We start from the raw sequence: 26,691 nt of genomic DNA, 5'->3' as shown, positions 1-26,691 counted from the left end.
TCTCCCTGACTGTGGAAGATCTGGACTCGGTATGGACAGTTTTGGTCTCACCAGACCGGCTTTGCTGGGACACATCCATCTCCATGGAGCGGACCTGGCTCATCATCTCTGCCTCAGTTGCCTCTTTGGCTTTCAGCTCCTTCTGTAGTGTTTGACTGTGCTCCTCCAGCTTTTTCCGAGCCATGATGCCCTCCTCAATGTTCTTCTTCAGCATACAGAGACTCTCCTCCAGGGAGGACTGCTTGGCCTCTGACTGCTTGATCAGCTGTCTGGCATGACTTAACTCCTGATCCACATCAGCTTTACCCTTCACGGCTACCTCTAGCTCTGTTCGGAACTGCTGAACCTCATGCTCTGCCTTGAACTTCTGCAGGGTTAGATCCTCGATAGTCTTCTTCTGTGTCTCCACCTCTTCCTCCAGATTTCCAAGCTGTGTCTGTCTCTCAGCTAATGAGGCTTCCAGTTCCTGTACCTGCTGTTGAAGCCGACCAATCTCCTGCTCCCCTGCAGTTTTCTGGAGCTCCATGGTCTCTGTCCATATGAGGTAATCTGCTCTCTCAGAGGCCTTCCTGCTCTACAAGGCAAAACAACAAGTCATCCACTATCTCAAATTTGAACCGAAGAATTTAGTTGAATATTCACTGTATCACTGTTTTACCATCCTTACCAAGTAGAGGAGAGGTTGCGGCCTGGTTAATTGTCCCCAACAAATGCCACCATGATGTGTGAAAGCATTTCAGTTTCAATGAAAGAAGAGTTTCTTCTGCAGAAGAGGTCACCAACACCAACAGCAATACAAAAGAGTGTCTCTTTTGTATCAGCGTGCTGTACATTCACCCTCAGGATTTAGCTTGAAAGCTAAATTTCTCCATTCAATTGTGTTGAATGGATAACCAACAGCAAGTTGAGGAGTCTTAAATATGGCTGGGAGTTACCAACCCCATCCCACCCAACACACATAAGCAGTACGTACAGAGAATAAGAGAGAGAGAGTTCAACTGACCGGGTAATTCAAGCAAGCGGAGAAAATGCAATCTGTATGTAATGAATATTGCCTAAAGCACCATGCTGAAATAATACCCTCATGTGGGCTGTTTATAGCATGTCATTTCGATAATCAAACTGAAAGTATAAGTCCTCCAGTTCCCTACCTCCTCGTCTTCCGTTCTCTTCAACGTCTCGCTGGCAAACTTCACATATTGTGTCATGAGGGTAACCAGAGTGGTGTAGCGGGTTCGCAGGTCCATGAACTGTAAAGGAAACAAGGAGAAAAGAGAAGAATTTCTTTGGTATGTAGAGTACAAAATACAACACCAGTCCTCTACCGACTGCTCTGTTTTGGAGTCCCCACCTCCTGCTGGATGGCATCAGATGATCCCTGCATCCTGCGTCTCTTCAGGGGAGACTTGTGTTGTGAGTCCACCATTGCTCTGTAGGTCATCATCTGAAGCTCATAATCCTGAAAATATACAGTATGAGAGGTAATTTTTAGATATAATACTTTAATAATCCCCAGTGGTGAAATTCCCTTCCCCTTTATGATGGGCAAAAGCTGTGTCTATAGACACGTTGATGTAGAATGAGATTTAATGTCATTATCTTTCAAAAATAGACTTGGTAACAGATGGTGATAGACTACTTACTTTGACAGCACCTGAGTACTGATCAGAGTACTTCTGGCATTCGTCAATTCTGCTCTGTTTTTGTTCCATCTCTGCAACAAGGACCTGAAAAAAACAAAACAAATATCCAATTACACATTTATTTTGTTCAAATTCTACATTTGTTTTGTAATAGACATATTGGAAATCTAATCTGATCCCCAATAGTGTCTCTCCTGGTGTACCTTCTGTTGGTTGAGCAGCTCGGCGAGAGCCTTGCTATCCTCGGGATGGTTCTCCTGGGTCTTCATCTGCATGGCCTCCATCTCTCTGGCCCACTCATCCAGACTACCATAGGCATCTTTGTAGTACTTCAGGGATTTACTGATGCCCTCCAGGTCCCGAAGCCTATTAGATGACAGATGGTGAGGCCGTGGTTTGGCATTCAATATTTAAATACAGCCATATCAACAGAAGTTGCTAGGGATGTGCCTCAGTGCAAATTCAAAGAGTCAACAGTGCAGTCAAAGAAAAGTTTTTAGATGATGTAGTGCATATTAGTTACATGTTCTTTCAACTGTGGATGAAAATAGTTATACTGTACATTACAGTACAGACACCAGTCCGTAGAGCAAAATGTTTTATTAATTATCATTTAGATTTGCGAACACTCACCTGCTCTCTATCTGTGAGTGGACGTTGTGCCACCTCTCACACAGCTGGTCAGCCTTCTCCTTGTGCCAGTCCAGGTCAAAGTCACGCTCATTGTGGGTCTTGAACATGCGGTCACTGACTGCCCTGGCCTTCTGCAGCTCGTCCTCCAGGTCATGGAAGACCTTGCGCTGCTCGTCAATCTCCGTCCGCCATTGCTATAAACAAGGGACGATGGGAAGATGAGGGACGATGCTCAGCTGTTTGATGAACATCAACCGAGGTCTGGTACTGGCATTGACACTGGCGCTCATGGACTGGGAAACATTTGACCTCAACCAGGGAGACCGGTTGTATGAAATCTTAATCAGGAAGTGTGTGTGAAAGCATCAAACAGGATGCACTCCAGTTTCCCCATGTCTTGGCATTACCTTGAGGGTGCTGATGACCGTCTCTATGGACTTCAGATCAGCGCTCATGGCGTCCTCCTCACACAATTTGGCCTCGTAGGTTTTCACCAGGGCCTCAGCACTCTGGCTGTTTTTCACCACCAAGCTCACCGTCTTCAGCCTGTAATGTACACCGAGAGACAAGGTGAGAAAGCACAATGCTCATATGTTCATGTTTATTGTACCTCTATAACCGTTTTTACATGGTTATTTTTTTTTACTCTATTGTGGAGATTTACATTCTGCAGAGAATTAAGACAGCGACTGTAAGCAGTAGGGGAGAACCGGGTCAAAAGTCGCGCGGGACCAAAGTCGCGTTGCCATTTTCTCCAGAATGACTGGACCTGCAATCACGTGGTTAAACATGCCTGCGCATATTACCGTGTACGAGCTCCGTTCAAATTTTGGGCGCGATCGCAGCATATTTGACGGAGAGAACGACGGAAAACCACTTTTGCTCCATATAAGTAAAATAATGGTCTCATAAGCATTTTTCGATTGTAAAATTGTGTTAACTTGTATTAGTTTGCAAACATAGGCACTTTTCTTAGCACATCTGCTGGCTACATGATAGCATAGGTTTCAAGTTTCGTGCGATCAAGTCGTGCCTGCAAGCCAGGGAGAAATGACAGGAGACCGTGGCGGGGCAGAAGTCGCGTCCCGTAGAGGGACAGAAGTCGCATTGTGATGGCTTAGAACCAGAGGGGTGCGCGAGTGACATTTGGGCAGAATGAACAGGTCAAATGAAAGCTCTCTTAATGATCTTTCTAATGCTATTGACCAACTTTGTATGCAGATTATCACTTACCTATAGCCTAAATATTGTGGAGAAGCAGACGCAACTTGATGTGATAAATTGACATTTCACTTCGAGCGAACGCACTGGCAACTGACTGGTAAGGGTCTCCGCGCGCACCTGGATAAGTGAGGTCAACTAGGGGTGGTCTTTCCTGAAAGGATGATAGCTGATAGGCTGTTAAATTCCTGGAAGAAAGACAGCTCATAGGCTGTTATATTCAAGTGGAAACGAGACAAGGAAATGACTAGTGCAGACTAACCATTCGTCTAATAAATTAATTTCCTGCCGATAGGCTATCCTATCGCCAAACATTGCTGTTAACCCCGCATTATTTCTATGGATTTTGAACCTATAACATTGATTACTTTGATACAAACATGATATTATGTCTAATAATACATTCGTTGAAAGTAAAGAGAATTACATGCCCAAAAAACAGAGATAGGACACATTTTGCAGCCGTGCGACGTTTGCCCCTCTCCTATGAGACTTCTGTCCCGCTCGGCAGGGACAAATGTCGCATTGCACTCGGTCCGTTCTCGCCCTATTTATGTTAAGCTCTTATATCCTAGCATGAAAATTACAGTTGATAATAGTGAAGGACATGTGCAAGTTGTGTGTCATAACATGTGGAATCTCTATCTCTATTAATTTCGGAGTAAATGGAATCAAACCAAAAAGTGCGACTTTTGACCCGGTTCTCCCCTACTAGTAAAATGAAGTCAACATTTTAAGTCAAAAGTCAATTTCAAATGCTAGTTGCAAATTTTGAATGTGCTGACAGTGTTCAGCTCTGATCCTGTAGAGGTTATGAGATCAAAGGTTGTTGCTTACTTCTCCAGATATATGGAGGACATGGAGTACACTTGGCTCATGCTCTGGATGAGAACATTGAGCTCCGAGGAGAGGGTGGGGATGGAAGGAGAGGCCGAAGCCTGGCAGAGAAAGACCTCGCACTTCTCCCTCATGGCCTCCAGATCCTCCTTCAGCTGGTCCAACTCGGCCTTCTTCTTCTACAGAGGTAGACAGGTGTTAGCGAGAATCAGTATGACAACATATATATATATATATATAATATGTAGAGAGTGGGTCGTATGCCCACCTCCCTTGTTCTCTGTAAAGCGCATTGTGTTGCCTCTGGGTATGAAATGCGCTATACAAATAAAGCTTTGATTGATTGATTGATTGAACATGAAATGTCTGTCTTGCTGGGGACAATTTTCTGAGGTAACTTTTGTATACAGGTGGACTAACAACAACTGATCTTGATCTAGTATTATGTTATGTGTAGAGCAGTTTTTTTGGGTTTGAATGATCTCTGATCTCTGTCCTCCTCTGCGATGCTAGTAGGAGCGTCTGTGTACCTCCTGCTCTGCGATGCGCTGGACGCTCTGCTCCAGGTCGTCTCTGTCCAGCGGGGTACGGATCTGTCTGATCAGGTGCTCCTCCTGCGCCTCCAGGCGCATGCGGAAGTTACGTAGCTCAGAGATGTACAAGTTGTACACAGACTCCTCATGTTCCTCTGTTTAATAATAAATATATGGAAATACATATTATTTGCATATCTCCAAACGTATTACATTTTTCTTTGCATGACATGATAATAATAATTAGAGAGTTGGGGTGATCTTGAGTCAGACAAATTCGTTTCTGAATCCTGAGATTAATCTATGGCACTATTATGTTTGAATGCCTGCAAATAAAGACATTAAACCTAATGCTGATGAAGCAGATAAACACATTGATTAAAACCTGTGTACAGTGTGTACTGTCTCTGTGAAATAATTAATAGTTAGACTTACTTAGAATGAGATCACTCTCTTTCTGTCTCTCTCTCTCTCTCTCTCTCTCTCTCTCTCTCTCTCTCTCTCTCACATACAGTACACGCACACACATGCACACACACACACACACACACACACACACACACACACACACACACACACACACACACACACACACAAACACACACACTCACACACTCACTCAAACAAAACCTTACAGCAGTGTGAGCGATGGCATCCTTGGCAGGTTAAATCCAATTCCAAAAGGTCTTAACTTTATGTACTGTGTATAATAGGCTTAAAGAACCATGTGTTGCCCTCGAGGACAGATGCCAAACGAGTACCAGCAACCCTTGTTAGTGGGGCGCAGTAACACTATCTTGAGCGGTGATGTGAATGATTTGCTTAGCCTTGCCTCTCTCTCTCTCTCTGTAGATTTGTTAGCAGGGAGAGTAAGGTTAGCTTAGCAGTAACGGGTAGGGAAGTAAACTTAGCTGTTCGCTTAATGCTGCCTCTCTGCAAACATGTTAGCATGTCATCAGGGAGACTAGCCTAAAGTTAACAGTTAGCTTAGCCTTGCCTCTCTCCACAGACTAGTAGGAGACTAAAGAGCAGTTAGCTTAGCCTTGCCTCTCTCCGCAGACTTGAGCAGGTCTTCGTAGTACTCCTTGCAGGCCAGCACCTCCCTCTCCAGCTGGGAGCAGTCTGCCACGGTGAAGACCTCTGACTCCTCTCTGTCCTCCAGGAAGTCTTCAAAATGGGACTGCAGGTTGCCCAGGACCTGCTGGTGCTCGCCTGGCAGCATGGTCTTAATCTGGACAGAAACAGGGAAACACCATGACAGCCAGAGCCAGACATCTTAGGTAAATGTTCTCAGACAGGCAACCCGTCATTATATTTCAATAGGTCTTAATTTGTAGAGAACGGAGGATGATCAACCCAACCTGAGCTTGGCATCTTAGATAATTATTCACTGACATGAACATTACAATCCACTAGAATCATGAAAGCTTGGGTTTAAGTACAGTAGATAAGAACATCAAGACTCATTATAGAAATAGATTGCAGGCAGTTACACTAACTCTACACTTACATGCAATTACACTCAACCACCTGAGAAACTCCCCACCCTGAGGGTTCACATGAAGGAGACAAGAAAAGCACAAGCCCATCAAAGCAGAAGGGAGAGTCGTACCGAGGCTACGTTCCACTTGCGTATAGCGTGGATGTCGGCCATGAGGTAGTGCCAGGAGACCACACTCTTCATGTTGATGTGGGAGCGGTGCCACAGAGCCAGGACGTTCTGGTACAGCTGCTCTATCCTGTAGGGGTCAGCAGAGGTCAGAGGTCAAAGGTGGTACAGTAACGCAGGCCAACAACTCCATTCTCATTGACCAATTACTGTAAAGGTCTATGTGTAACCGTGTGAAACTGAGTCCTCATCCACCCCAGGCTAGGGTTACTACCGTGTGAATAATGTAATGGATGGATACTGGGATGGAATGTAAAGCTAAATACGTTGATAATAAAGAGGAGATTTGAAGGGTCTAAGGGAGCCCCTGGGTCCTAGAGTCCCACCTGCCAGCCTGATCCACAGCCTCCTTGTTGGGTGGGGGGACATTGAAACAGACTGAGGGCACCATGGCCTCGTTCCCTGATGGACTGATCACCTTCCACTTGGCTCGATGGGAATTACTGGCCAGGACACACTCATCATCCTTATAGATGGTTATCTGAGAGACACAGAACAATGTCACCTCAACATTTCCAGCATTTCTCATCAACATTATATCAAGTATCTACTCAGTAGGAAACACTGGGCCTCATCTTAGACTCATCTTACTGCTGGCTGGATCTGGGGCCGTACCTCTATCTGTCTGTAGTCGCAGATGGCTTTGACCGGTATGGAGGTTCTGACCGGGATCTCTGAGTTCCTAGGTTTGAGCTGGACGACAGCCTTGGCCCGGCCCACCAGCCCAGCCACGGTGCTCCGGTACTGAAGAAGCTGCTCCTTCTCATCCTGGAGGGCAGACCACAACACCACAACGTATTCAAATTCAGATTCAAATAAGCTTTATTGGCATGACAGGTGAAAAAACCAGCACAGAAAATCATCAACATTGACAAACAAAATGAAATTAACATACAGTACAACAATATACAAATATCAACAATACAACCAACACCATCAAAACCTCCAACAACAATTCAATAACATGGATAGCTGGATATAACGTTTATCCAGCTGTATATATTACACATTCACTATCAGGTCATATTGAATTGAATATCAGTATTCATGTTAGGAAAATGCAGCTATAGGGACAGACTTACTTTAATTGAGGGAGATTTATTTGAGAATTTGGATGAAGGAAAGCGTGAATTTTTATGACTGTCATTTTTGTTTTTAACTGTATATTTTGTGTGCATCTATCTTACCATGGACTCCTGTATGAGATCCTCCAGCTTGTGTAAGCTGCTCGTCCGATCGCAGCTGTACTTCCTCTGGATGGCGTCCTGCAGGCTCTTCAGGTAATCCGTGGACTCTTTGACGTCGTTGAAAAACTGTAATGAGAGCCCGGGGGATGAGATCTGACTCGTTGCAACTAGTAGAGCAGCCTGCTATGATACTGTGCGTAATGGGAGAGTTAGCTCACCTCGAAATAGGCCGTGCTCTCTTTCAGGTGTTGCTCCACACAGCAGCAGAGCTGCAGGATCCAGCTCCACTGTGTCTGCATGGCCGCCTTGTAGGCCTGGAGCAAAGCCATGATGGGTCACTCAAAAGCTGATATGTGTTATGGTAAATGGTAAATGGACTGCACTTTTTAGCGCTTTTCCACCTTAGCGGCACTCAAAGCGCTTTACAATGGCCTCTCATTCACCCATTCACACACACATTCACACACCAATGGCGGTAGCTGCCATGCAAGGTGCTAACCTGCTCATTGGGAGCAATTTGAGCATACATGTGTTGTATTGGAGGAGTACACAAAAGCAGACACTCACGTGCGCACACACACGCACAAAAAGTCACACAGAAACAGACACACAGGGTTTCTGTCACATCCGAGAACAGTGCGCAGTGTGTACCTCGATGGTCAGCCTGGCGGGGTGGTTCTCCTGCAGGAGGCGCTCTGCCTTGTCCTGCACACACTTCATCACCTCCTCCTTCCCATCCAGCTCCCTCATCAGGTCCTGGGGAGAGACGGCCAGGACCATCAACACATCGGCCCGAGTGCCTGGGTCCAGCCAGAGCAACCCTCTCCTCCCCTATTGTGGATACCAACTCCACAACTAGTACAGGCATGTAACTCCAACTACAACAACCAGCATGAATGAAATGACGCGTGGGACGAGGCAGGTAGAGTTTCGGCATGGAACCGATTTTTCACACGTGAAAAGTATCTACCCCCAAGCCTAGACCCAGAAGAGGCCCACGTAATCCCGCTCTACTACGAAGGTTTGGTAGGTTTGTTTTCAAAGAAAACACATCACCCTCAAGGAAAACACATCACCCTCAAAGATCAGACCTACCCCGGCAGGAAGTGGGCTGATTCCAGGTTGGCAGAGTTAAATAACCTTCCTGAGTAGCAGGCTCTGTAGTGTATGCCAGAGGTATAACCATGCCAATGTGACACCACTTAGGTGTTGTTGAATAAAGTCTCTTAGACACATTCATGAATCAGTAGTGCAATGTAACAATTGCTATGATACCATGAAATTATTCTTCTTTGCATGTGTCTAAATACTCGTTCTGACACACTGCATGGATTTTTCCCCCATGTTTTTATCCGCTCCTCATACAACGTTTCAGTAGCCGAAGGTGTAAGATGACTCACAGCGTGGTACTCCTTCTTCTTGGGGAGGTTGGTGTTGCAGTCGCTCCAGTCGAAGGCCACCTCCTCCTCCTCCTTCTCATTGAGCCAGATCAGCTCCTCGGTGGCCCGCGACACGAAATCAAGCAGGCTCTCCAGGTGACTCTGGCGCCCCCTGGAACAGTTCTACACAGGTGTGGCAGGGAGACAGGGGTGAGAGGTGAGGGTCAGGGCTGCCCGGGTGATCAAAACAAGCAGAATTTGGTTTTATCAAGCTACTTACCAGTAACTTCCCATACTGGGACTCTAGTTTGCTCAGTTTCTCAGAATAAGTTAGTTTTAGTGGCTGGTTCATCTGAATCTGAGGAGAGGAGACATTACATATTGTAATTCCTTGTAATATAAGAAGCGTTGACAGTGTGTGACAGAAGTCAACTTGAAAAACGTAGATATGTCAACAAAATGTCACGGAAATAAGTCAGACTGACTGTTTTCAACATTGTATATACCTCATTAAGCTTTGCTTCTTTAAGGCTCATTTGAAATTCTTCGATGGCTTTATATACACTCTTGTGGCTGTCCAGATGCATCTCCACACTGGGCAGATCAGACCCCCACTCTGCACGGTCCAACTGCACCTTTAACAGGAGGAGAAAATAAAATGGTAAAACAATCTCATTTCATCAGGATCATTCAATTCTCAAAAACAAAGCATACTATAAAATGTCACTGGATTAGGTTGGTTGGTTTATTGACTGCCGAATTGATTTGATTGATTGATTGGTTTGTTGATTGATTGATTGGTTGGTTGACTGATTGATTGGTTAATTGATTGGTTGGTTGAGTGATTGATTGATTGATCGATTGGTTGATTGGTTGGTTGATTGGTTGGTTGATTGGTTTATTGATTTATTGATTTATTAATTGAATGATTGATCGATTGATCGATTGATCGATTGATCGATTGATCGATTGATCGATTGATTGATCGATTGATTGATTGATCATGTCCCTGACAAATAAACTACATAAAAATCGGTCATCAAGCCCTCACCTGCATTTCGTCCACCCAGCTCAGAAGATCCTGGACGAAGTTCATGTTGACCTCCTCCTCGGTCATGTTGGGGTCTCCTAGTGACTTCCCCAGGGGTTTACGTATCTGCATGTGTTTGAGGTGCTGGAGGGCCCCAGGGTCCATCCCCCCTCCTCCTCCCATGTAGGCCTGGATGGAACCGGGCTGCAGGCTGGGGGTGAGGGCCGGGGTGAGGGCCGGGGTGAGGCCGGGGGTAAAGCTGGAGGTGAAGGTGGAACCGGGGGTGCCCAGGCCTCCAGGGGTGAGGGCGGGGCTGAGGCCAGCACTGAGGTTGCTGCTGGGGAAGCCCGAGTTGAGACTCTGGGTGATGCCTGAGATCATCATCTTGGTCTGCTCTGTGGTCAGGGTGCGACCTTTACTGTAGACAGAGGCGCACTCTGTCCTGAGGGTCAGGAGGTCGTCACGCAGCTTGGACACCCTGGGATCAACCAGACAGCACAGTTGGAATGATGTCCTCCAAAGACAAACACACACACACACTAAGGGATATGAGCAATGTTTACATAATGTGTATGAGCTGTTTCTCATTCATGACTTAAGACTTAAAGAGGACTAGGCTACGTCCGTGAAATAAAAATAAAACAGGTTAAAACATCATATCTTTTGAAGATAAGAGGTTGACTGTGTTATCTTAACTTATCTTCGTGCAATGTTTATTGTCAGCTCATCTTAACAAAACTGTTAACTAATAACCTTTGAACGAGCTGATCAGCGAAGTAGAACCTTCCATCCAGGAGGATCTGGATGTCCACCACCTGCTGCCTGAGGAGGTTCTCACACTCCAGCAGGTACCCCGCGACCTCTGCCTCGTTCTGGAACTGGACCCCAGACTCCAGACGCTTCGCATCCTGAGAGAGAGACGGAGAGAGAGAGAGAGAGAGAGAGAGAGAGAGAGAGAGAGAGAGAGACAGAGAGAGAGAGAGAGACAGAGAGAGAGAAGACAAAGAAGAATCACTCAGAAAAGCAGGAGATTTCAAGGTTTTTATATCAAATAAAAGTGGCAGTAGGAAGTATACACACCCCTGGAATTGATAAAAAATGTGTGGGTGCTACAAACTCAACCAGAAATAATCTTTTTTATCCTAAAGGATATATAGTGCTGTTTAAACATGACTTACAGACTGCAGGGCGGTTCTGGCCAGCGCTAGTTTATCCTCCCCAGCCACGCAGTCCCGCTGGACCCTGTTGGCGATGTGCTGCAGCATGTCCAGCCTGAAACACAAGACCAGATCAGACAGCTGAACTAGGCTTTCCACAAAAGTCAACAACATTTCTGATCCGAAAGAAAACACAAGGACCCAAAGAGACAAGAACCAATACCTCAGAGCTCTCTGCCACTATGCAGCCTCACCATAATACACAATAAACACATTCCAACCGCATTTCTGCTCTGATCTAGAAACAATAAAACACACAAAAAAGAAGCGATATCATCAGCTAACACTGCCCTACTGTGCCGTCTCACCTGGGCCCAAACATAGAGTTATTATTGAGATAGACGGGGCTGCTGGACAGCAGGGGCTCGATGGAGGGTCCCGACAGAAGGTTCTCCGCGGACCCCAGGCTGGTGAGGGTGCTGTTGCTCACCGACGCCGCGCTGATGCGGTAAGCCAGGTTGCTGTGCATGGTAGACCACGCTGGCTATAGCCTAGCCGCTCAAGAGAACTACAATAAAACCAAAACAACTACACTACCCACGGCCCTCCCATCCGTCCGACTCTTGGACACCAGTTCGGGCCCAGCCCAGCCGATACGGTACCAGGCGCAAAGCAAACACACACACACACACACACACACCGTACACACGCACAGACCCATCTGGCGGTGAAGTGTTTTCATCAGGTCCCTTTTATAGAGCGCTACGTGTCCACACACACACCCTGCCACCCGCCAGGAGCCAATAAAGACGAACCCGCCCTTTGAGAATATGCTGCCCTGGGCGATGGCATCCATCATATTTGTACGGACGACCTTCTACAGGTTCGGGCAGTACAGTAACAGTTGTGGGGCGTGGAATGTCTAAGGGAGCACTAATGTTACCTATTTGCACTCAGCTCCCTTAATGTAGCAAAAGGCAGCGTTTTATTGGCCTGCGAAGCCTGTGTTTATCTGTCTGGTGATCTCATATGTTGTTACTAAACATCAACAAGCTAGGTGATTTCCAACCAAATCTTTTTCTTAAATCCCAAAAGCATTCGTTCAAGATTACAGACATACAATGTGTGAGTACAATGAGTGCCTGTGAGCGCGCCAGAACCCTGGTGTTCTGTATTAACGAACTCATGCTTGTGCGAGGAAACATCACAGCATGATACATGATTAGGAACACACCATTTAAACCTATCTGAGAGCTATCATTGTCTAGCCAAGTCATTAAACACACACTACTCACTCAACTAGGCAAGGAATCTTACCTCTTACCTCAGCAACGTGATGAAAGATGTTTCACAACACCGTAGGTTGTATCTGAGGTACTTTCAGAACTCATAAGCCTGCATCCATCTAATCAAACCACAGACCACCATGCGTACAGAACAGGTGTAGACTCACCTGGGAAGAGCTGACATAGACATCTTACCAGAGAATAGCTCTGAAAAGTGGCTTGGATGAATACTTGATGCTGACTGGCTGAAGGGGTGAATTTTTGAATAACCCTACTACACACTTCTGGGTGTACAGTAGTTCAGGCTATTTGCCCCGTTACTGTTCCAAATCAATACTGCCCCTTCCCTACGTACTCTTCGTGATCACAACAGCCAGGCAAGGTCACAGCTGTGAACCAGTGATCAGCAGCTATGGCTGTCAGATAAGTATTTTCTTAGGTTGTAAATCATGGTAATGAGTGTAAATCCTGGTTGTGTGTGTGTGTGTGTGTGTGTGTGTGTGTGTGTGTGTGTGTGTGTGTGTGTGTGTGTGCGTGTGTGTGTGTGTGCAGCGGCATGCCTACCTGTCCACCTCCGGCCTCAGGCTCTTCTCTCTCTCCAACATGGCCACGATCAGCTTCCCCCACTCCTTCTCCACGTCGTTGGGGTGATGACCCTGGGGCAGCTGGATACGACCAAACTCTATCCACACCTGTCACACACGCACGCACACACACGCACACACGCACACACGCACGCACACACACACACACGCACACACGCACACACACACACACACACACACACACACACACACACACACAGCAGCATCTTAGTTTATTTACTTCAATTCACTGCTTCTTACTTCAGAAAAATGTATTGACTGTATATTTGGCACTACATATATATATATATATACGTACCTCTAGCATACACACACACACACACACACAGCAGCATCTTAGTTTATTTACTTCAATTCACTGCTTCTTACTTCAGAAAAATGTATTGACTGTATATTTGGCACTACATATATATATATATATACGTACCTCTAGCATTTTATAAAGATGTTTGATTTTGGTCTTCTCGTTCTCTTTCAGTGGGATGTCATTTTCTTTAAACTGCAAATACTGTGTATAAAGTGCCTGTAAAAAAGGGACAAAAATTCACATCAATGTCAGCATCGACCCCAAAGTCAACCTCCACATCCCTTAACACCAAACACAGAATCAATACACACATACATCAATACAGCTGATCATAGCTGAGTGCACTGCTTCCAATATACAGCGCCTGAATGTCGACTAAGTCTGATAAGAGTGAAGAAGCTGCTCTCTGCTAGCTGTCAATATATCTTGTGAATATGTGATTACCTGAGACAGACGCTACTTATGGGCGACCGGAGGACTGGGAGAGCATGTAGAGACTCAGCCAGAGGGCCTCAGTGCCTAGCTGTACTATCTCAATATCAGCACTTTGTAAAAATCTTTTTTTTTTTCTTTTTTTTTTTTTTTTAAACGACATGGTCCTCACGGTTATTCAAGGAGAAAATTAAGCCGAATCTGAGAGATCCACAGGGTATATCTTAGTCCAAATCTCTCTCTTTATTTACCTCTGATTGCGCCAGTAATCACAGACCGTCAGTCTGAATCAGGTGTGATCATTACACCATGCTGTCTATAGCCTAGTAGTGAGGATACTCAACCAACATTCATCTATCTATCCACTGACCCTTATGTGAAAGCTAACTTATTGTAAATCAACAGAGTAGATAGTTTGAGTGTTTGTAGATCATCTCTGTTGGCACCTCAGTATAACGTGATGTTGACACACCATGAAGTTTTCTTAGTCCAGTACGGTATGTACAATCTAACAAAGGGGTTCGGAATAGAACCATTAGTAACTACAGAAGGAGCTTCTGAAAAAGCTCCAAATAGAATGCTTTTCAGGTCTGTAAGGTTCCATAGAGATCGAGGGTCTGAAAGAACCATTTCGGGATCCAAACAGCACCTTCCTGAGCCGAAAAGGCTTCCATCTGGAAGGTTCTATCTGGAACCATTCTTCAGACGGTTCTTCTATTGTCACAAATAGTTCTACTGTATTATAGCACCCTTTTTGAGTGTATGCTACCGTACCTTGAGTTCCACAGGGTTGTTGGGGAAGGCCCTGTCTGCCATCATGCTGGCGTTGTGTTTGATCCACTGGCTCAGATACTTCACCATGTTCTGGTACTCCACCCACTTGATATCTACATCCTGATATACAGGGACACAAACACACATTATCATCTTCCATCAATACTCTTGGATTACACTGGGCAGTAGGTGTGTGTTTGCGTGCATGTGTGTGTGTGTGTGTGTGTGTGTGTTGCAGCCTGTACAGTGCAGTCAGGGGCGGACTGGCCATCGGGAGCACTGGGAGTTTTCACCAACTGGCCTGGCACGCGGTGAATGGCCTGCCCCCCCCCCCCCCCGTCAACAAATCGCGCAGCGCCCCCCACCCCTCAACAAAACTGAAAGTGTTCCATCTCACCGCGTCTGCTCGGCTCGTGGCCTGACTTGGACATGACTCCCGGCATTAAATATTCCCCCAGTCCAGCCCTGAGTGCAGTCCAGTACTTACGCTGGCGTTGATGCCGTCCACCCCCTCAGGAGCTTTGGGGAAGACATCGTAGAGCGTTGAGACGTACGTGATGACCGACTTCTCGTCTGGAGACGGCACATCCACGTCTGAGGGGCACAAAACAGCCTCGTTAGAAAATAAGCGTGTTTGTGTGTGCGTTGTCATTGATATGAAGTACATAACATGAAGTCATAACATAACATATTTCAGACTGATCTTTCTTGACTGTGGTTGTGTGCGTGAATGTATTCATGTGCGTGTGTGTGTGTGTGCGTGTGTGCGCGTGTGTGTATGTGTGTTTGTGTGTGTGTGGATATCTCACCCTCAGGGTCCAGTAGCCTGGCTACTCCCAGCTGTTCAGCCACGCCGAAGGCCTGCTCCAGGTTGGACCTGCTTGTCTGGGCCGACACACGGCCCATATCCACCAGGTCAGGCCTGCCAGAGGGAGGGGAAACCGGTATAGACTGATCTGTATCTCCGTAATGTCTAGTGTTGGATGTCTTTGATTGAAAGGTTCTGTTATAATACTTTCAGACCTACTAACTAGTAAATTCTGTTGAAGTATTGAGCACGACAGACAAACTATGTTTGAGAGACAGCGTTTTTCACTAGCAGTGGGTCACGCCAATATAATGACACATAAACCTATTTACTAGCTAACTGCTGTGTTTATCACCTTATGAATTAGCTAGCCGAATAGTGTGCTAGCTTGTTTATCTAGCCAGTGTTTGCATTAGCCTGTTTGTTAGCCAGTCACAGAGTAACCGGCTAAGGCAAGAGAGCGGCACATGACTTCCCAGAGAAATAAATATGTGTTCTGGAGCCAAGGACAGTGAAGGCAGCCCTAAAGATACACAGTTACACACTACCATTACACATGACCCACTCAAATGTCAAAGACTTGACGTGTTTGCTTAAAGCATCTGTTGTACTAACTAGAGCATCATTCCCATTCTCCACAGCCTCAACTGACCAGCAAGAAAAAGCCATGACCCAGAATTTAATCCCTTACAGTTTACTGTCAGTATAGATCTGATTCCCAGGTCTGTCCAGCAGGGCAGAGTACAATAGATGTCTACCTGAGAGGCTAATCTTACTCAAACCACCACTCTCTATACTGCACCTCTAAGCGTTGTTGAACAGGAAATTAGTATATTCATCATGGGGTTCAGGGGGTGTACACAGTGCTATGCTGTCCACGCATAGACAAAAATAGTGTAATTAAATGATAAGAAAAAAATAGAGTACACAAATACAAAAAAGTAGAAAAAGACAGTAATGTTCTAATGCTCCTGGTGTTATAGACAGAAATCGTATCAGTTGTAGAACCAGGTGTGTACTGTACCACCAGGTGTGTTACAACATGTTGAAAACCTACTGTACGAACTGTGTGTCGTTGTACTAGGAACATAAATGGATGGGTGCTACGGTATATTTGCGTTACCCAGTAGGCAGCCTGGAATGCAGCCAGGTGAATTGCCAGGTGTATTTCCTTACCTGTATCTGTGTATGATGGCATTGAAGAGGCGGCCATCCCTCCATGACGAGGTGAAGTTGTCACAGCGGACGCCGACGTATCCCTCGCTCGTCTGCCTGGACCAGAGCAGCAGGCGCTCCTTGGCCGTCATGTCCTGCGACTCCCCACATACGTGGATCTCTGAGATCTGTGAGGGGAAGGCATACAGAATAAGATGAACTGTGCAATTACTATTATTATGATAATTCCTGTATATATATATATATATAGGGCTGCCCCCCAATAGTCGACTTAACGTTAGTCGACGAGAAGAGTCGTAGTCGAGCAAGTTTTCATTAGTCGCTTAGTCGCAGAAAGAAAAAAAAAACTCAAAATCTGCTTGGGATAACAATGTCCAGGGCCCCGTATGTATAGACGGACTAGGCAATTCTAGAGCGGCACTTTGGCGGGAAGGGCGGGAAAATATGAGCCAACAGAGGGTCAATTTTTAATAAAAAAAAATAAAAAATCTAGGCGCGTCATTGGTTGAGCGCGTGAGACACAGTCCTCGTGCACCTGCCGCCTCCTTCCCGCCCTCAGCTCTCACGAGCCATGACTGAGGGGAAATGGAAGCATGTTTTTGTCCAAACGAGCAAAATTATCTGGCAGCGACTACAAAAAAAGTCGCATTTTTTTTTATAAAAAATGAACGCCGGTGAATGGCCGGCCCAGCCATATTTGGGCGGGTCGTGAACCTGCCCCATGATTCAGATCTGCTCCAAAATATAATGGGTTCTAAGTCAGCCCATGCTAAACCCCTCCACCAAGTTTCATGAAAATTGGTGCCGGGGTTTCGCATGGGCTGACTTAGAACCCATTACACGAGAAAAATAGAACGAAAGAAAGAATATTTAGCCTACAAAATTGAAATACCAACTGACTGTCATGGTTCTAGTAATGGAGTTGGCACTCCAAGTGCATGTAAAGTTGGAAATACACCAAGCCAACAGTGCTCCTTACTGCTCCTGACAAAAGTCGTCCGAAGTCAGAATCATGTACCCCCCCCCCTCCCCCCCACACACACACACACACACACACATAACTCCGAGGGGGAAGAGGGCTGAGAGAATAAAACGTCCCAGTCCAGAAGGTGGCCTCAGTGAGTAGTAGGTTAGTGAATGCTATCCAGTAGAAAACCAATGCTGTCCAAACCGCTGGCCATCATGGAAAATATCTCCCACCCTCAACATGACACATGGTCAGGCAGAGGAGAATAACCAGCAGCACACTGATGTTCCCACCACTCCCACGCTGTTCGACAGAGACCATGACCGTTTCCTCATGCCTAGACCCTTTCCTCATACCATGGCTGAAGCAAAACAGTGACCTTTGATGATGGATGGATAAATAGTTGGTTGGCTGCTTTTCCTCCAGGGAGGGAAAGCTTGTCGGACTGCGAGGAATCTGGGTGTGACCCTGGACAATCAATGACCGTTCTCAGCAAAGATTGCATCGGTTACACGCTTCTGCAGATTCCTGCTCTACAACATTAGGAGAATTTGCCCCTTCCTCACTGACGAGACAGCGCACTCCCTCCTTGCTGGCGCCTCCGTGTCGGCCACCAGACCTCTGGAGCTTGTCCAGAAAGATGCAGCTCTGCTTGTGTTCAACTGCCCCAAGTTCTTCCACACTACTTTCCTTTTCCATTCTCCCTACTGACTCCCTGTAGCAGCTCGTATACATTATACTGTACAATTGAAGACTACAGTGCTAGCCTACAGTGCACTGAAAGGAACAGCTCCTTCCTACCTTCAGGCCACGGTCAAGCCCTACACCCCTGCCCAACCACTTCGCTCTGCTGCCTTGAAGTCTGCAGTCGAATGACCAGGTCACGGCTCTTTTCTGTCCTTGCCCACAGCGGTGGAACGGACTCCTCACTCACGTCGGTGAGTCGATACCCATCTTTTGCCACCGGAGGTTGTAAGTTGGCCCGTGCTACACTCTGCCACCACGTGTCATGAAAATCGGTCTGGTCGTTTTTGTATAATCCTGGTTCAAAAAATGAATGGAGGTGAATGGCCCGCCGTGTTTGAGCGGCTCGTGGACCTGACCCGTGATTGGGATCCACTCCACAATTGAATGAGCTCTAAGTTGGCCCATGCTAAACCCCTCCACTAAATGTCATGAAAATCGGTCCAGTAGTCTTTGCGTAATCCTGCTTACAGACAAACAAACAAACGCACGCATGCACAAACACACGCCACCGAGAATATTACCTCTCGCCCTGTGCTGTGCGTGTGTGTGCTTTACATGTTTCACTTGTTTATTATATTTCTCTATTCTTACAGAAAAAAAACAACGTTTCTATCACTCTGCTGCTGTAACACCTGAACCCCTCCTGGTGATTAATAAAGTGTTATCATATCTTTTTAAATACTTCACTTTGCAAGGTAAGAACATGTTGTTTTATTCCAGACTCACACACAGAAAACAAGCTGAAAGAATTCACTTTACACCATCTCAATTCCTTATTTGGCTTACGAATCACAGTGTTTGAATCAGAAATGTTAGAAATGTCAACCAGCCATGCAGACAGCCAACTAACTAATACATAAGCCATTGGTTTGGTGCCAGTTTGACAGAGAGAAGGGGTACGATAACCTGCTAAACAAACACAATCCACTATCCACAGGGTCGTGATAACACAGCTAACGCAGAGAGAAGGACATCCAGAGCTGGGGGACTGACATGTTTACCATCAATCAGGGATGCGACCTTTGAACCAACTCTGGTGGTGTTGTCATGATGTCATGCTGAAGGCAAAGTTGACTTAGATAGACTGTCACACATCTGTTGAGATAGCACAAGATAGCTTTGAGCAAGGTAGCATCTAGAGAGCTAGCTCAAGCTACTAGTATCACTGAGTGAGGTAGCATCTAGAGAGCTAGCAGAAGCTAGAATTGAGTGAGGTATTAGCCGGTGAGCTAGCATGAGAACAACATAAACAGCAGACAAAACAGGATAATACTTTAATGTCGTACTGCCAAAAGCAACCACTCATTTAAGGGTAAGGGCTCAAACGACCCACATGACTACAAGGTGGTTGAACTGCTGATATGGCAGAATACTGTAATGGAAAATCCCAGATAATAAGCTGCTCCCATTTACTGAATGCCTTATAATAAGACCTGTGGGAAGCAGAGAAGCAGACACAGAGAGGGAGGGGGAAAGAGAGAGAGAGAGAGAGAGAGAGAGAGAGAGAGTTTAATAGACGTTTGAGATCACAACCACAGCTCGTCTAAGAAAACATCATTATGTTTTCTTGTGAGGACCAGGCTATGAAACATGTTCCTCAACTGCTCTGTAATTTCCCCCTCTTATCCAACGCAGGCCCAGCAGCCGGCGGTGTCAGTGGTCATCCAGCCATTTGACTCAGAGGGAATCTGACTTTCACTGGGTCAGAGTATAATTATAGTCTCGTCAGAGAGTGGTCTCAAGAGCAGCACATGATAGTTCACTGTCTGCCAGGATGGAAAGACTGTGTCACAGAGACAGATCACACACCAACTCAAAAAACAGTCTCCATGGTGCACGCACCACTGCAATGGAGCACAGACGTATACACACATGCACACACACACACACACGCACACAAACACACAATACTGCTGCAGTCGGGGCACCGATGTCAGCGCGTACCCCTTCTTCACCAACCATGAGTTGCGCTGCAGCTCGCTGGCTCGACCGACCGCATGCTGACTATTAATACACTGCACTTGCTTTACCTCTGGTCCGCCGGACGTAAACATCATGGCGGAAGTCTGGCCAGGGTCCGCGTGACCCTGAGGGGGGTCTGATCCTCCAGAGCAGGTGTGTGTGTCAGCCCGCCTCCTCCTGCGGTGGACCTGGGAGCTCCAGATGATCCTGGGGAGGTTCCCCTCCAGGGCGCCCGCCGGCCGCTCCCCTCCTCCCCTCAGGGTCCGAAGGGTGTGCTCCACCGCCCCGAAGCTCACCGCCCTGCTCAGCTGCCTCCGGAGCAGCTTCTTCCCCAGGAGGCCGTCCTTCGGGGCGATGTTCCCGGAGGTCCTGGCGATGCCGCGTAGCCTCGCCTCCCCAGCCGGCCCGGTTTTGCCGCCGTCCCGCCGACTGGGGGGCGACCGCCCGGACCGTAGCGCCAGCTTCTGTCCCAAGGGGGCTCTGCGGTTCACCCGGACCTCCCCGACGTACACCCCCCTGCTGATGCTGCCCATCCTGGCTCTGGGGGGCTCCTCCGCCCCCGGGGCACCCTCCGGCCCCGCCAGAGCACGGCTCTCCTCGGCGCCCCCGTGTGGCCCCCGGTCCGGGCCTCCCTGGCGCTCGGCCGCCCCGGAGCCGTCGTCCTCCTCGCCCCGGGGACCCGCCTCTCCGCGGCTCCTCAGGGAGTCCGTGGGCCGGAACTCCCCGGACCTCCGCTTCTTCTTCCTCTGGAAGTACCGCCTGCGCCCGCTCAGCTCCTTGTCCTCCGGGCTGAGGGGGGCCTTGTTGGGGTCCACGTAGCACTCCTCCTTCGGGCCCCGCACGCAGCCGCACACGTTCCCCATGGCCGCCGGTCGGGCTTTTTACGCTTTCCCAGGGAACGCTTCTCCGATCCTCGTTCACGCCGTGAGTCGCGGGACGCTAGTGTGATCCGGGGCCCCTGTGTTCCGTGGAGAGGAAGTCATACTTTCTGTGGCGAGGGGGTGGAGAGGAGGCGATGGCAGGCGGCCCAGACGCCAGACCGCAGCACCCCCCCCCCCCCCCCCACTCCCTCCACACGCGCTGTAGTCACCGACTCCCACAGGAACCACGGCTGAGAAGCCCCAGACCTCTCTTTCTATCTCTCTCTCTTTCCGTGTCTCAGTCCCCGTCTCTCTCTCTCTCTCTCCGTCTAGCTCTCTCGCTCCTTCCCCTCCTCCTCTATTCGTCCGTCTTCCTCTCCTCTTGCCTCGCGCTTCCACCCGGCGCCCAGCTCTGCTCTCTGGAATTCTCTCTGACCTTTGAAACGTTTCCCTGGCCGAGCTAATCCAGCGCAAACACCGTAAACACAGACGCCGGGAGACCAGTCAGAGGCACAGGAGGCCAGATCACAGCTGACTGATCCACAGAGAGAGAGAGAGAGAGAGAGAGAGAGAGAGAGAGAGAGCGCTGCGTCATCAGCCAGTCCTCCTGTTCTCTCTTCACCGGCGTATACAGTGTAAACACGGCCACCTCCTGGACCTGTCCTCCTGGTATTAGGTTTCCTCAGATGTGCCTGTCTATAAGCAGGCCCTGTCAGTGGGAGGGGTTGGGTGGTAGGACCGGCTCTCCAGCTGATGGCCTGTGATCACGGCGTATGGGAAAACTCTGCTCAGCGAGTCTGTCTGCCCTGACGGAACGCCAGCGGGCGCAGGGTATCCCCGGCCAATCACAGGGGGCTTTAAAAATACCAGGCCAGCGCGGCTGAACAAAGGCGGAGACAGATCCGACCCCCCCGCGCTCCACCAGACGACAAAAGAGCCGCTTATGCTTTTGGCCGTTAACCAGCAGGCAAGACAAGAAGGAGGCGGAGCTCCAGTCAAATGGTTTAATAAACAAACATGATCATGCTGACACATCACCCGAGCTGTTCCGATAGAGCCGAACACTCTTTGACCAGGAAGTGAGTCACGTACTGTAAACAATCCACATAACCAATAAGATTACTGTATACACCACGCCATCAACCAATGCCTGGGCGTCTCTGACGTGTTCCGTGCCGCATTGAAGTCCGAGTCTGAGAGTGTAGCAGGAGATAGTGAGAATAATTTCATCGCACTGTCCCATCTAAAAATAACTGCCCAGTTATGCACGGCACGCCCTGACACAGTGCTGACTCAAATGACATGTTGTCTAAAGGTTAGGCCAGGGCCCTGGAGCGGCCCTGCAGCTCACATACACAGGACAGCCCAGAGAAAGACACTTTACTAACGCTGTACACAGCACACTGCTGAGGCTGTCTCTTTAGAGACTACATGAACTTCAGGGCTATGAACCTTGACCATGACCATGTGGGTCTACCCTACCCACCAACTCTGTGTCTCTGTGTCCCTGTGTCTCTGTGTCTCTCTCTCTCTCTCTCTCTCTCTCTCTCTCTCTCTCTCCCTCTCTCTCCCTCTCTCTCCCTCTCTCTCTCTCTCTCTCCCTCTCTCTCTCTCTCCCTCCCCCTGGACTGTGACCATGGCGGGGATCTAGAGACCACCAGTGAGGTGAACCAGCAGGCCACAGAGACGCAGTGCGTCATCATGCCAGAGTGTTCGGGTTTCAGCTCCTGCTCACTTCCACAGCAGACCGACACACAGAGGAGAGGACAAAACAGCAGCAGCCCAGTGTCCTGTCCCAGAGGAGAGGACAATACTGTCCCAGAGGAGCACGCAGTACGCTCTCCTATTGTCAGAGCAGAAGAAAGGCCTCTTAGTACTGAGAACCGCCCCTGGGGGGCCGTCTTTGTCAACCTAAACTCCATAGAGCTTAAGAGTCTGGAACACTTCTATAGTATATAGTTACCCATTCCACACCAGGAGGTTCTGGTACATTCCGTGCGATGCTACTGTACTGTAAGTTCAGCTGCCAAAAATCAAGAGCGGCCAATCAAACGAGGCCTGTAGTGGTTTTTGGGGGAGTGGCCAGGCAAGGCAAGGCAAGTTTATTGGCATACTGTAGCACATTTCAGCAACAAAGCAATTCAAAGTGCTTTACAGTAGATGAGACATTAAAAGCATCAAGACAAAGTGCAAGAAACGCATAAAAGGTCATATAAACTAAATGCAAAAAAGGGCATTTAAAACATAATGCAGGAAAAATAAAATACAGGAATAAAAGTTACAGTGCAGTGTATGAATAAATAATTATTTGATTTAATAAAATCCCCAAACCCTTTCGACAGGAAAACAAGGAAGGCGTAGCGTTTGCCGATGTGTCGGCGCTTGGCGAGCTGAGGCTTCCTCAGGACCGAGCGTTTCTCCCCGCGCGCCCTGAGACCCAGCGAGTCAGGCAGGAACAGGCCGCCGGCCCAGGGAGGGCCGCGTGGCCCCCGGCTCGCGTGAGACTGACAGGGACAGGTGCGGCCGCGGGGAACCCAAGCTACCTGTCAGCATGGTTTATGATAGTGAAATACTTTCTCTGCTGTACCTCTCTAACTCGCTCTTTAACCAAAAGCACACAGAATGATTCATAGGAAAATCATTCAATCATTGATTGTAATTTCGACCAGCGGGGAAGATCTGTGGAATTAGACACAGATGGGCTCAACTGATCCCCGCTTGTGATGTGATACACAGACATACAGTAAGCTGTAGCCAGTCAGAAGAGGAGTTTTCTTATTCATATACAAGGAAAATGGAAGTGTAATCTTTCTCCCTCTCTCTCTCTCTCTTTCTATCGTGGCCAGGATGTAAGCCACAGTCAGCTCGCTACGGCACACATTCCTGCCCCATACTGTAACTCAGTCAAGTCAAAGCTGCAGACTGGGCCAGAGATATTAATAATTCATAGCTGCGGCCTGATAGAGAGAGAGAGGCAGAGAGAGAGGGCGGGGGGGTTTTACATTAGAGAGGGAGTGAGAGAGGAGGAGGAAGAGACGGGAAGTGAGAGAGAAGGGGAGAGAGAGACAGAGAGAGAGAGGGAGTGAGAGAGAGAAGGGGAGAGAGAGACAGAGAGAGGGAGTGTGAGAGAAGGGGAGAGAGAGACAGAGAGAGAGAGGGAGTGAGAGAGAGAAGGGGAGAGAGAGACAGAGAGAGGGAGTGTGAGAGAAGGGGAGAGAGAGAGAGAGAGAGAGAGGGAGTGTGAGAGAGAAGGGGAGAGAGAGACAGAGAGAGAGAGAGGGAGTGAGAGAGAGACAGATACAAGGTGAGAGTCTAGGACAGCCTGTTCTTCACAGGGCTTCATAAATGCAACACTGGACCCACCTAGCGTTGCTATTGCCACTGCATAGCAGCCACTCCCTTTGAAGAGCAACATAGACCTGTGTGTGTGTGTGTGTGTGTGTGTGTGTGTGTGTGTGTGTTTGCCTCCATGTGAGTGCATCTGTGTGTGTGTTCACTGTGTGTGTGACATTCCTAATATTAGCTACTAGCTACATGTATCCACTACAATCTAGTTGCTGAACTGAAAGTTTGCAGCTGGAGCAACACAATCAAGTCTGTGTGTGGCAAACTAGTTAGGCCAGGCCAGAACTGTTGTCTGTGTGTGGTAGCCAGGGGAACAACTGTGTGTGTGTGTGTGTGTGTGTGTGTGTGTGTGTGTGTGTGTGTGTGTGTGTGTGTGTGTGTGTGTGTGTGTGTGTGTGTGTGTGTGTGTGTGTGTGTGTGTGTGAGGCTATTGACAGTAGGCTGTGAAAACACTGAGAGGAGTGTGTACACGACAGCCAGGAGAAATGAACCAATCGGGGACGAGCCTCTCCCTGCCTTCTAGCTACAACTTAAGTCAACTAAGAGGAAAGCTAATCTTAATATTAAACTCAATCTTATTTACATATGAAGTACAGATAAAGGAGAAACAACGAGAAAAGCTTCCACATGACCAGCTTCACCACTGCGTCATTTCTAATGACTGCCCCTGGACCCCTGGTGGTGAGAGGAGTGAACAGCAGCTCAGAGAGAGGAGGCTGACCGAGGTTCAGATTGAACCAAATCTCACTTATGCAAAATAATCCAAAAGTATAGTCTTTAGCTTCTCAATCAGCTTTCCAAAATGCTAGCTTTTCAATCGAGATGTAATCTACTGACAAATTAACTGTTCTGACAAACAAAATGTATTACATTATGAAGCTGTAGCCATACAAACATCCATAAAGTAGATTACCATGTGATCTTCCATTCCAATTCACAAACACACACGCTTACAAAACGCACAGACGTGATTCACGTGACGTACGCACACACACACACACACACGCACACACACACACACACACTGTGACCAGACTGTATTACTGCTTGATGACCCCTAACTTGAAAGTGCAATACTATGGTTTGCATCAATTCATTCACACACACACACACACACACACACACACACACACACATATTTCTGACCTGAAAGTGCAGTATTATGGTCCATATCAATCCCAGCGTGAGCTTGGGGTTGCCGTCGGTGATGTCATCGTTCCGGATGTTCACCAGTTTGACCTGAGGACAGCAGAGCAGAACCAGTTAGACTCACTCTCTATATCCCCTATCACTCTATCACTCTCTCTATCACTCTATCACTCTCTCTATCACTCTATCACTCTCTCTATCCCCCTCTATCACTCTATCACTCTCTCTATCATCTATCACTCTATCACTCTCTACCCCCTATCACTCTATCACTCTCTCTATCCTCTATCACTCTATCACTCTATCACTCTATCACTCTATCACTCTATCACTCTATCACTCTCTCTATCACTCTATCACTCTATCACTCTCTCACTCTCTCTATCACTCTCTCTATCACTCTCTCTATCACTATATCACTCTCTCTATCCTCTATCACTCTATCACTCTATCACTCTCTCTATCCCCTATCACTCTATCACTCTCTCTACCCCCTATCACTCTATCACTCTCTCTATCCCCTATCACTCTAACACTCTCTCTATCCCCTATCACTCTATCACTCTCTCTATCCCCTATCACTCTAACACTCTCTCTATCCCCTATCACTCTATCACTCTCTCTATCCTCTATCACTCTATCACTCTCTCTACCCCCTATCACTCTATCACTCTCTCTATCCTCTATCACTCTATCACTCTCTCTATCCCCTATCACTCTCTATCCTCCATCACTCTATCACTCTCTCTATCCCCTATCACTCTCTATCCTCCATCACTCTATCACTCTCTCTATCCCCCTCTATTACTCTATCCACTATCACTCTCTCTATCCCCCTCTATCCAAGACAGGGCTCATCTTACTGTAGCCACCTTGATAATGCCACAACCTTACCCACCAAAATGTACATTATATTTCACGTTTCAGATATTAAAGCGTTGTTATCATCACCTCTATCCCAAAAGAGCAACTACAACCTTTACC

At 47.5% G+C, this 26,691-nt stretch overlaps 1 protein-coding gene across 1 annotated transcript in view; it reads right to left on the bottom strand.

The window, feature by feature from the left end:
• Positions 1 to 26,691, bottom strand: part of dst (dystonin) — a gene marked incomplete at its 5' end in the record, with an annotated part of 129,628 nt that overhangs the window by 73,675 nt on the left and 29,262 nt on the right. The window contains 28 exons of the mRNA XM_084458642.1: positions 1,152 to 1,250; positions 1,352 to 1,459; positions 1,644 to 1,727; positions 1,847 to 2,009; positions 2,277 to 2,470; positions 2,684 to 2,822; positions 4,335 to 4,513; positions 4,865 to 5,022; positions 5,915 to 6,098; positions 6,480 to 6,606; positions 6,863 to 7,017; positions 7,152 to 7,304; positions 7,724 to 7,849; positions 7,942 to 8,037; positions 8,375 to 8,479; positions 9,124 to 9,285; positions 9,383 to 9,460; positions 9,609 to 9,737; positions 10,154 to 10,610; positions 10,886 to 11,040; positions 11,311 to 11,404; positions 13,140 to 13,267; positions 13,608 to 13,703; positions 14,694 to 14,813; positions 15,181 to 15,287; positions 15,503 to 15,615; positions 16,678 to 16,844; positions 25,705 to 25,797. Of these exons, the coding sequence (XP_084314768.1) occupies positions 1,152 to 1,250; positions 1,352 to 1,459; positions 1,644 to 1,727; positions 1,847 to 2,009; positions 2,277 to 2,470; positions 2,684 to 2,822; positions 4,335 to 4,513; positions 4,865 to 5,022; positions 5,915 to 6,098; positions 6,480 to 6,606; positions 6,863 to 7,017; positions 7,152 to 7,304; positions 7,724 to 7,849; positions 7,942 to 8,037; positions 8,375 to 8,479; positions 9,124 to 9,285; positions 9,383 to 9,460; positions 9,609 to 9,737; positions 10,154 to 10,610; positions 10,886 to 11,040; positions 11,311 to 11,404; positions 13,140 to 13,267; positions 13,608 to 13,703; positions 14,694 to 14,813; positions 15,181 to 15,287; positions 15,503 to 15,615; positions 16,678 to 16,844; positions 25,705 to 25,797 (3,969 nt within the window). The remainder of the gene's footprint in view (positions 1 to 1,151; positions 1,251 to 1,351; positions 1,460 to 1,643; positions 1,728 to 1,846; positions 2,010 to 2,276; positions 2,471 to 2,683; positions 2,823 to 4,334; positions 4,514 to 4,864; positions 5,023 to 5,914; positions 6,099 to 6,479; positions 6,607 to 6,862; positions 7,018 to 7,151; positions 7,305 to 7,723; positions 7,850 to 7,941; positions 8,038 to 8,374; positions 8,480 to 9,123; positions 9,286 to 9,382; positions 9,461 to 9,608; positions 9,738 to 10,153; positions 10,611 to 10,885; positions 11,041 to 11,310; positions 11,405 to 13,139; positions 13,268 to 13,607; positions 13,704 to 14,693; positions 14,814 to 15,180; positions 15,288 to 15,502; positions 15,616 to 16,677; positions 16,845 to 25,704; positions 25,798 to 26,691) is intronic.

Source organism: Borostomias antarcticus (assembly GCF_949987555.1).
Source record: "Borostomias antarcticus genome assembly, chromosome: 25".
NCBI classification, from domain to species: domain Eukaryota; kingdom Metazoa; phylum Chordata; class Actinopteri; order Stomiiformes; family Stomiidae; genus Borostomias; species Borostomias antarcticus.
Note: the sequence above shows the minus strand (reverse complement) of the source record. Positions and strands in the feature narration are given on the sequence as shown.